The 11091-nt window shown below is 37.0% G+C and overlaps 1 protein-coding gene across 2 annotated transcripts in view; it reads left to right on the top strand.

Annotated features, from left to right (window-relative positions):
• The window catches only part of cdh5 (cadherin 5), a 41502-nt gene that overhangs the window by 4029 nt on the left and 26382 nt on the right, over window positions 1–11091 (top strand). For both annotated transcript variants that reach the window (XM_014017582.1, XM_014017583.1), the window contains 4 exons: window positions 9019–9258; window positions 9544–9823; window positions 10463–10585; window positions 10761–10928. In XM_014017582.1, coding sequence (XP_013873036.1) covers window positions 9019–9258; window positions 9544–9823; window positions 10463–10585; window positions 10761–10928 — 811 coding nt within the window. The remainder of the gene's footprint in view (window positions 1–9018; window positions 9259–9543; window positions 9824–10462; window positions 10586–10760; window positions 10929–11091) is intronic.

Here is an 11091-nt window from a genome sequence, read left to right on the forward strand (position 1 = left end):
CACACACACACACACACACACACACACACACACACACAAGCAAAAAACATTATCATCCACCTTCCGGCAGCAAGCAAAAGTTAATGTTTGATTTGAGCTGTATTGTGGGGAATTTAAGGCTCCAGAAAGTGGATGGTCCCACTTGAATATTTATTTAAAGCTAAAATTTGTTTTGCAGCACTTTCTTTTTTTTAATGTGCTGAATTGAGCAGGAGGTTTTAACAAAAACAACAAAAAATGTTTTATTTTTTTTCCTTTGAACACAACCATTAGAGTCAGTTGAGGATTTGGCCGACATCATTTGTGACTGTGTGTTTAAAATCTGCCTGATTTGACTCAATGTTGCTGCCATTGAGAACGCTGCGCTGTCTGCTGTGTATGTGTGTGTGTGCGTGTGTGATAGCAGTGTGACCCGCTGGCAGACAGATTGTTAGAAGCTGCCCTGTGATTAAACCTGTCTTAATCTGTAACAGACACACATTTTAGTATTCGGAAGGCAAACAGCACAGGTTTAAACCGATACAATATATATAAATATACAAAATTAAATCAGAATTTGGCTGAATTTAAGGCACAGTCACAAAGACAAGTGGCAATTTAAAACACTGTTACTGCTGGATGGTAAAACATCATTGAAAATCATCCAAATTATATACATTCATCACCTATAGAAGGAAGAAGGGGAGATGTCATGCAAAATCCACTTTTTTTAACCTTTACATGCATTTTCTATGTACTTGGAGTCTCTAGGAGTGCAGAAAATTTGACATTAGTCCCTCCTGATGCTGATTAGATATCTTTATATTCTGTTTGGGTTCAGTTTTATCTATTTTCTAACCAGTACGTTACAGTATTTGCGATGGAACTTACCAAATGCAGTTTGGTGGTCTTCATTCTCCTCTGGTCCTGGATCAGACTCTGGCTCCAACATGCAAGGCTTCTGTTGTTGACATCTTTTGATTTCTAAATAAAATAAATAAGTAAATGAAAAGTTTCTGTGCCACTATATAATTGTATTTCTTTTATCAAACTAGAATGGACCAGTCTGGAAGCTGAAGGGGGGCGGGGTGTGAAGCACCTCATTTGGATTTAAAGAAACAGCCTCAAAATGAGTTGATCTGAGAAACACCTCACAAAATTGGTGAAAGAGGGGATGTGGAGTTACAATAAGGAGGAATTCAGACCAAAACATTGCAGTTCCACTTTATACAGACCCCAACTGAATGATTTAAATGTGAAAAAGAAGAATTTATGATATGGCTCCTTAAACAGGCGGTTTGTCTTATGGGGAAATAGAAATTTTCATTCAATATTTAATCGGTTTAAGTTAGCAGTTTAGCCACATAAATTTAATGTATAAAGTGAACATTATACTTGCAGATTTTGCAGAAAGTTTAAGCGAAGCCTCTTGATTTCCCACATGCTGTTCAGGACCAGCTGGACTTTCTCTGTGGATTAAAACAAACATTCAGTTTGATGGTAACATGTTCTACTTTATGTCTTATAATCTTTCACAGTTTTGCTTTTTTTCACAACTTATGAAAGCTTATTTTTTTGATTAGGCAAATAAGCATTTTGGAGCAGTTATGTCTTTTTCACTGTGAGCAAAATGTTTACTTGTTTTTAATTTCTGGAATTTAAGATAAAACATCTACAATCTTTATGTCTGCTCTTGTATGGATTATTTTTGAGTTTCAAACTGAGAAAACAACCAACAGTGAGAATATTATTTTATAATATATGTTTATTATAACTAACATATAAAGAGAGGTATAGGTAAAGGGACGTTTTTACATTTTTTTCCCTGTTTTAAAAAAGACAGAGCTAAATTTTGTGAACAGCTATAGGTTTGAGAGTGAAATAGTGCTTGAAGAAAACAAGAAAAATTCTCTTACAGCCTTTAGGTGTAAAAAGATGGAATAAAGAAAGGAGACTCTGTCCCTCCGCAGACAAAATCAAACCGCATCTCCATCTTTAAAAGACAGAAACAACAACGAGAGTTAAACTTCAGATGCCCTTCAGCGACCGGCAGGATTATGAAGTCATGTTCGTTTCTGCGCTTTAGCCTTTGGTACGACTGAAACTGGGTCAGACCTGTCTGTCAGTCACAAAACATCTCTCAGATTGACAWCTATATCTCTGTGTCTGCCTGTTTTCTGCACCTCCGCCACAGCCGTGCACAGTCTCGCCTGCAGACAATGTGCAGATGCAATTACAGATATTCCAGGATGTTATTTATTTTTCATACCTCTAAAAGATGCCTTTGATAAATAATGCTGTAAATAGCTTTGAATAATCCTTTAGTTAGATTTGTGTGCCGTAACCTTGCCATTTTAAAGTGGGGTTATTAAGAAAATAAATCTCATTTTCCTTACATATCCATTTGAGGTTTTAAAGTGGACTGGAGTTCAAAAATCAAGCTGAGTATTGTGGCGACTTTAGCCTTCACACCAACCTGCTAAATCTGCTTTTAAGGTGAGGTCGAGCGTGTGAGCGTGTGTTAAAGAGGAAAGGTGAAGATTAAGGTGAGAAAAAGGAAAGGAGGGGAAAAATTGATGGGAGACAGAAATAGTTTTGCGAGGAAAAAAGAGGAAAAAAAGGAGGCCTTGGCTTTTATCTGAGGAGATTTAACAAGCTTCAAGTAGAAAATTACAGTGAGAAAAAAAACAACAAATAAATAGAATGACCAAGCTGAGGGGAAAAGGCATTGTAAAGGTAAAGGTGAAGTGGAAGAAAGAGGAACAAATGTTTAAAGCTAAGTGGAAGGAAAAGACTAAATGTGACGCAAAGTGAGACATTTCAAGGGGAATAATATGAAGTCGGCAGATGCAATGGATACTAGGAAGGGTGTGTCACCTCACTAATGACCGTAAATTAACGTACCCAGTGGCATTTCCCAGAAGGCATTGTGTTTAGACTTCCTGGTGCTGATAAAAGAGGAGTGGATGCTGACTGCTGAAGGAGGAGGAAATGCTGTTTTTTAAAAAATTCCCTTGTAGGGAAAACGCCAGAATCCACCGAGAAGCAATTACGTGCAAATGTGTTGGGTATACTCATCGCTCGGGTATTGTTGTAAATGTGACACGATGAATGAAATGAGAAAGAAATTACGGAAAATTGGAACCTGCAGCCTCCGGATTGTGAGACCCTGGTACTGACTAATGTGTGGATCGATGCTGAAATATTGATACCACCRATACCAAAATGTAATGCTTTAAAAYCAATTCTAAATTTTAAAAATCCGTTTGTTGGTACTACAGTTGTTTCAGGGTAACTGGAACACAGTGGAAACCAGCTAAACTATCAAAATCTTGTCCAAATCATGCACAGTTAGTGAGAACTACTTTTTCTTCTGCCTGAGCAGTTCAGCTCACAAATAGGATGCAAAGCTTCAAGGTTATAGTGGTTCTAGACAATGAAACAATAATTTATTTAAWGGTTTTAGATTTTAATTACTTTTTTAAAATGCTATTTTTCACATATTTTGTAAGATTGTGTCCTTCGGTTTCACTGTTGTTTTGGCTCGGCTATTGTAAATGAGGATTTTACTTCTGAGAAGCTATGATTTGAAATACACGACTTTATTTAGATTTACAAGACACATTAGGTGTATAGTATTTGAACARTATCAGTATCAGATCAGTTTTGCCAGCACCAGCCTGAGTTTTAGTTGGTATCAGAATCATAAAGGAAATTGGTGGTATCGAACATCACAACTGAGCTACTACGAGATTCATTTTGAATTAACAAAAAAATAAGAAGAAGAAAACAAAACAAGATTTTAAGTGTTTGGTGTTAAGAAATGCTGTTACAGACAATCTGAAAGTATATATAAAGTGCCACAGGAGTTATATTGGTGTAGCTTTATGTGTAAAATGATAAAAAGAAATGAAATAAAAATTGTTTTACTCTTCTTTCACTAATTAGGTAAACAGTTGTTATTTTTAAATTAGTGCCTGTTGATGATCTTCAGAGCCATTTTTGGTAAACCACCAAGTAGCATACTTTGTGAAAATCATTACTTTAAAAACTTTCCTGTTTTTGTTGAAAATGTGAGGAAAAACATCAGTCATTGTGAAGTGGGGAAGAAGCAGATTAAGTTAGTGACTTTTAGTCCTTAAAACATCTGTGTCTCATTTGATTGTTGTTKTTTTTTTTTGAAAGTCATTTTAAGGAGGTCTGTGTGGAAAAAAGAAAACACACGTAGAGAACATGATGTGATTACTTTGTTCAGAACGTGATGAAGGGAAAGACACACACATCGAAAGCAGAGGAAGGACGTTATCTGGAAACATGATGATCTGAAACAACAGCCGTATCTCAGTGGGCAGGGAACATGTCAAGTTTTAGTGAAGGGYTTGAACAAATGAAATGCATTCAGTTCATTTGTATTGTGTTATTTTGACACAAGTTTTTTATTTTATTTTACCAATGGGATTGATTGATCCCCTGTCAAAAAAACTTTCATCCCTAAAACACTCAGGTCTTTGAGTGAATTTTTATTTTATTTATTTTTTTTGTGTGTGTGTGCAACAAATGACAACAAAAGAGATCAAGGCATGATTATTTAGCTATATGCAGTGTGTAATATTTCAGTAATCATACGGGAAACCAAACTATATTTCATTGTTCATAAGATTAGGCACAACAGCATGCTGAGGAGTTCTGACATTACCTAACAATTGAATCATTTTAAATACATTTAGCTTGTTTTGATCATTTTATTGTGTGTGTAAGTTTCTCTGTCTGCCATGTTAGCAAAATATCCAATTAACTTGAACGGTCAACTAAAACATATTAACATTTTGAGCCAATCCAATTAAAGATGGCCGCCAGAACAACTGACGCCACAAAAATGGTTATATTTCAGTCAGTTTCACAGATTTTTGTGTGAATGTTTTGAGATGATTCATTTATTTTCTTCCACGTGTTTTTTGGCGCAGAGCTCGTTCTGCTACTTTTGTGCTCTTTCAAAAATGTTTCCATCAAAAAGTTCAGTTCCTTCAGGACATTGTGACTTTTGATATTGCAGCACTTCACAACTTTTTAGTCTATTTGGACAGTTTGAATGTCATTGAAAATTAATGGAGCTTGAGTCAACATCCATAAAACCTTTTAAAATGTTCATAAAATGTTTAGTGTATATWTTTTGTTGTAGTTCTGCTTTTCTTAAATTGTTTGTGCTAATATTAGCTGTTTTCTGTTTTTTTCAGCTATCTTTCTGTCCTTTTAGGCATTTAGCAAATTTAATTTTTATCAGTTTCTTTCTGCTAATTTAAGCTTTTTTCTTCATTCAGCTGTTTTCTGCAATATAGGCTACATTTTAGCTATTTCAGCTAATTTTAGCATTTTCTAGTTAAATTTATTTTTTGTCATAATTTCAGCTTCAACAAACATGCTCTTTCTGCTGCTATGGGCTAGAATCAGCATATTAAACCCATATTATGCTAATTTCAGCTTTTTAGGCTATTCTACAACAAATTCCAAAATTTATCATAAGATGATCTTTGTTTAAAACTTTGACATTAAATGCAAAGGGTGATACAAATTCCTTCATAGGGTTCACAGTGATCATAAAGAAGATGGATTTAAAAAAAGTTGGAATCTAATCCTCTTTCAAATTTTAGCTGTTTGTATTTAATTTGTTTATTTTATTTAGCAGTTTTTGTGTGCTGTGTTTTAATTCATGTAGCATATTTGATTTTTGGCAGCAGATTTAAGTTATTTCTAATTGTCCCAAGTTGTTTCTTTCTTTTGAATTTGAGTCACAATTTTATCTAGCTTCATGTTTTTGGAGTCAGAACCACAATTTCATCACAAATTTGTTGAGGCTGGAATGGCCCAAAAATTGCACAAGAGGAGAAAGTCAGTAACAATGCATGAAAGTCTTCAAAAACATTGTTCCACATCAGTTATGACTTTTAAAAATTAATTGTCAGCGGGACAAAAAAATATTGCAAACGCTATGTTAAAGTTGTCTCGTCAGACCAAAGTTAGAATAAAAACAGGAAGACAGCAGCGAGTGGGATTATTGTTGATGTGATCCGATTCTGCTTGTTACTGTCAGAGATTAACAACATGAAGATCCAGAGTTAATACCTTTAGACGCAGCTCCCACTTTCATTTTGAAGTCCAAAGTAAACTGCAACAAAGGATGGTGCACTTTCATTTAATTAATTGAGTCCTGAAAGGAAATCAAACAAAGAAAACACACAAAAGGATGTTGAGCAAAAGCCAAAAAAAAAAAAAAAAAGAAAAAAAAAAGAAAAACACATTTTTAATATTTTTTGTGTACGCCCATTCCTGGGGAGCTGTGTGAAGAGGTCAGGAGAGGTCAACAGAATACAAGATTAGGCCATTAGAGAAAGAAGAACTGTGCCAGTATAATCCCCTCGTCATAATCTCTCTTTCTCCCTCCCTGCTGCTAATGGCTGCAAGACAATAAGATTTACTAATCTGTCCACTGGGACGGCACAGGGCTGCACTGAGATATCTGCCGGAGTACAGAGCAGATAGGCTAAAGTGTTTTGAAGATTACTTTACTGGCATTTTCTGCTTTATTAGATAGAGCCCCGGTGGGGAGACGCGAGAAGCATGAGGGGGACTGACGCAAACAAGAGAGGGGTAAAACAGTAAGAAAAACTGCTGCAAACTCCGCTTCACTTTACTGCTGGGGTTTGTACAGATTGATTTGGGTTCAACTGAGCTACATGGCTTGCAGGAAGTAAAACTAGAAAATGAAAACTAATGAAGACCATAAACATGAAAAAGGGCAGCTTCATTTCCATTTGAAGCCATTTTAACAAACCTTAAATGTCATGCWATTTTTGTGGTTTAAATGTTGTAAAGATTTGTTATATTGTGCACATCATCACCGTTAAGTAATGTTACATTTGTAAACTCTYATTGGAGATGAGTTGCAAGTGTCATAACATTTCACAATATTAATGTAAATATWGACGAGAAAGTGTCTTTTGTGACTTTGCTTAGATTTGAGTTTAGACTAGACTTTGCTGCCATGAACAAACAAGCATTGAATTTGTTCAGATAGATCTTGTTGTTGTTYGTTAACTCTGCACTTTAGGGCAAGAGGAGGTAGGAGTTTGTCCTGTAACTGGTGGGTTGYCGGTTCAAATTCCCCGCCMCAGGGCAGCTGTGGCTACAATCAGTGTATGAATGAATGAATGAATGACTGTAGTGTACAGCAACCTGGACTTGATAAAGTGCTATMCAAGTTCAGACTATTTACCATTTAGAGAAAATGAGCTTTTCAATATTATCTTTCTGCAGATAACTGGATTACTGTAATGTATTGGTGAGGAATTGCGTAATAGTAATAAATGTTGTATATTAATAGCATTAGAAAAAAGTATTTTTGTCCTCTCACTTGGCTTTCATCGTTTTGGTGAACACTGTGGTTTGGAGCTTGGTATTCATATTCAATTGGCTGTAATTTGCCAATTAAGCCACTAGATGTAATTAAATTGCAAGAATGCGGCACTAATCATCAAGTTATCCCAGTCCAATCTGTCTAGTTGTATTTGGGATAATAAATGCTGTATCTTTAAAAGAAAGCACAAAAACAATTTGGTTTTGGAAACGTTTTGGTTTCCCAGAGAAGAAAATTTGTGGGATATTTGCAGTTTTTGCAATGTGTTTTGTTTAAACAGTGGTGTGAAAAGAAGAAAAATGGAACATGTTAGTCCCAATAAAATCCATACAACTTTTGTTATTATGAAACCCGCACATGTATCAGGGATCGTATTGTTTTTGTAATGTTAACTTTTTTATATATATTCATATTTTACCAGTGGTTTTTTGGCCAACCGTACCATAGAAACGGCTGCACCAATCAACTTGAAATTTGGCAGGAATGTAGACATGTCCGACCTACACTGCTTCAGCCAACGGTTTTACGATAGATCCACTATTTGAGGAAGGGGCTTCATCTAAAAAGGGGGTGTCTGGACATACAAATATGCTTATAAGTCAAAAGCTGTTCAACAAAAGAGCTTCAGATTTTTTTTTAGCTCTGATAAAAGGCTATGCTTCAGGCCCACTAATGAGTACCCCTCACCCACAACAATAAATCTGTTCTAGTGCATTGGTGGTTTGTGTATGTGTGGGGGTCATATAGGTAAGTTACCGCTATGCGGTGTCTAGTTTATGTAATGATGATTTACATTTTTTCAGGCTTTTTTTTAATTTGATCCAAAAAACAAAATGCAAATTTCATTACTTGAAGCAGCAATCCTCAACACTCTTTGATTCCTACAAATATTCAGCATCTGATGGATAACCTAATTATGCACTTTGTTGCATGACACTGAATTTTTTAAATGTTTATTAGAACAAATTATTTAACGTACTTAACAGATTTGTAGTTTAAATTAATAATTGCTATTGGACATAAAGCCCTCTTGTAGATATAAACAAGTGCTTTGTTTTCACTTTGTTATGCTGTAATAAGATGGAAAACAAAAAACCCATCAGAAATGTAAAATGCCATAGGCCTTTCTAAGTACTGATTAAGACAGACCAGATTGGTTTTAATGTCACCTCCTCTCTCTCGCCATCTTCGTCAGTCTTGCTTTCTTGCAACCTCAATGGGCAAAGAGCTAAAATGGGTCACAGGCCTATGTTTAATAGATCCCCACATGACCAGTGGGGTGATTTGCTTTTAGTACAAGTCCCACGATGAGGGCCTAAATGTTTCATTTGGGTCCCAAGTTGCAAAGATTTAAGAGCTCTGGACCTGAATGATAGCTAGACCCCGAGCTCAGCGGCAGACAGTGAGGGGACAGAGAGTCCTTGGCCTTCGCTCTAATTCTCACCCAGGCCCAGTGAAGGGGTCTGTCCACAGCTGATAAGTGGTTTTAATGTGATCTCGCTCGTCTTTTCTCCTCCATTCCCCGCTCTTCATTACTGCTGTGCCCCTTCATTCTCTTCCACATTTTCTCACCTCTCGCTCTCATCTCGTTTRTCTCCTCCTCTTGTTTCTGCCTCGTTCTGTCACAGATGATGGCACGGCTCCAGCTGAGGACGACAGGACTTTTGACCACTTTGGCCTTGTTCTTCTTTCTCGTTGTGGCTCAAGACACTGGCCTTCCAGCTGTGGTGCTGGAGAGACAAGACTCGGGTGATATTGTGAGAAAAGAATCCCATCCGGTGCTGTTCAGACAGAAGAGAGAATGGATCTGGAACTCTCTCTATGTGGAAGAAGAAAAGCCTGCACCCATCCCTTATAAGATTGGACAAGTATGCTTAACACTGGTTCAATTTAAAGTAGTACAGACTTATTCTTTTGAGCCTATAGACTCTTTTTCAGTGGTTGTTCAAATAGGAAGCAAATTGTTATTTTCCTGTGACAAGAATCTAGGTCATTGGCCTGTTGTCTTCCAGGTTTTTGATGAAAATTTGCACCAGTTTGCCAGAGAACTGAGTTTATTTGTAGAAATTAGCTGGGAGGTTGTTGATTTGATTCCTCTCTCCAGCTGGGAGAACGTTAATAACTGAAGCCTGCTTTGCTTTATCTTTCCGCAGCTCAAGTCGAGCAAGAACGTGGAAGTGAAGAAGTACAAAATAGACGGAGAAGGAGCAAACACCATCTTCACGGTGGATACAAAGGGAGACCTATTTGTTAGAACAAGCCTGGACAGAGAGGAGAAGGCCTTGTATCATTTAACAGCTCGCATGTTTGACGGGAACAACCAGTTGATCGAGGACGCCGGGGAGTTTGTGGTGCAGGTGACAGACATCAACGACAACAGCCCAGTTTTCCCCAGGGTGTACAATGGCTCCATTCCAGAAAGGTCCATCATAGGTATGTATTGTAGGCAAAAAAAGGTAAAAACTATCATCAGTTGGATTTTTTTGAACACATCTTACAGTCAAGTTGGGTTTATTAGTAAAGCCTTAAATATACAGTGGCCCAATGAGATGTGCACAACCGCGGTGTCCATTCTTGGTCCATGAGAGGCACCATCCCGTATGTTTATAGATTTCTCTGCTCCAACATGCCTGACTTGAATGAATGTGTGAGTAACAGATTTTACAGACCAGGTAATAAACCATTGAATCAGGTGTGTTGAAGCAGGGAAAAGAATCTACATCAACTGAATAAAGATATGCAAAGATGATAAATGAAGTCAATGGATAAAAAAGAAAGTATTGAAAATGTACTAGTCACTTTAACTTAAATATATTATAGAGTGGACTGCAAAAACAAATGTTCACACCTGCCACAATCATTAGAGCATCCCTCTGTGAAATTAGGTACATTAGTGACTCAATTCAACAATTTTAGCACTTAATCATTTTGAATTAAGTCAAACCTCTGTGACGTTAAATGCAAAAACACATGTCCTCATTTGAACAACCTTTGCAAAACAAAAATGTATTATATTGATGACTGCAAATGATAATTATACATTTATTATGTGCAATAATCTCCACTGTTTAGGAACTAAAGTGATTGAAGTGAGGGCAACTGATGCAGATGACCCCACTACTGCTAATGGAGAGCTCAAGTACTCTTTGACTTCAGCTGGAGACACTTCTGCCTTCGAAATCGACCCCCTTACTGGTATGCTGTCTGGAATGACATCCACTCTAACTTCTACCCTGCAGAAACACCTTTTTCTCCCCCTTAACTCTTCATCAAAATTAATTTGGTGAAGCTGCAGATGCGGAGACTATTTTTACTCGAGCATGAGTCAGAGTTGACCTCATGGGTAACACCTTTCTCTGTCGCTCGGCAGGTATGATCAGCTGCAGGACAAACAGTCTGGACCGGGAGACCAGGAGTCAGTATGTGCTGGTGGTAAAAGCTCAGGACATGAGAGGAATGGCTTCTGGCAGCACGGCCACCACCTCMGTCACAATCAACATCACTGATGTCAACGATAATTTAGCTTCATTTACCGAAAGTAAGAGTCATGCACTATAAGGAATTCTTCCTCTTAACCTGTTAGAGGTGTAAAGTGACCAAGTACAAATACATTATCACTTTAATTAAAGGCACAGTGTGTAGGATTTTGTCAATTCTTTTAGCCGAAATTGAGATAATCATTAATGGCAATAATAAAAAAC

Source organism: Austrofundulus limnaeus, unplaced genomic scaffold, assembly GCF_001266775.1.
Source record: "Austrofundulus limnaeus strain Quisiro unplaced genomic scaffold, Austrofundulus_limnaeus-1.0 Scaffold172, whole genome shotgun sequence".
NCBI lineage: Eukaryota > Metazoa > Chordata > Actinopteri > Cyprinodontiformes > Rivulidae > Austrofundulus > Austrofundulus limnaeus.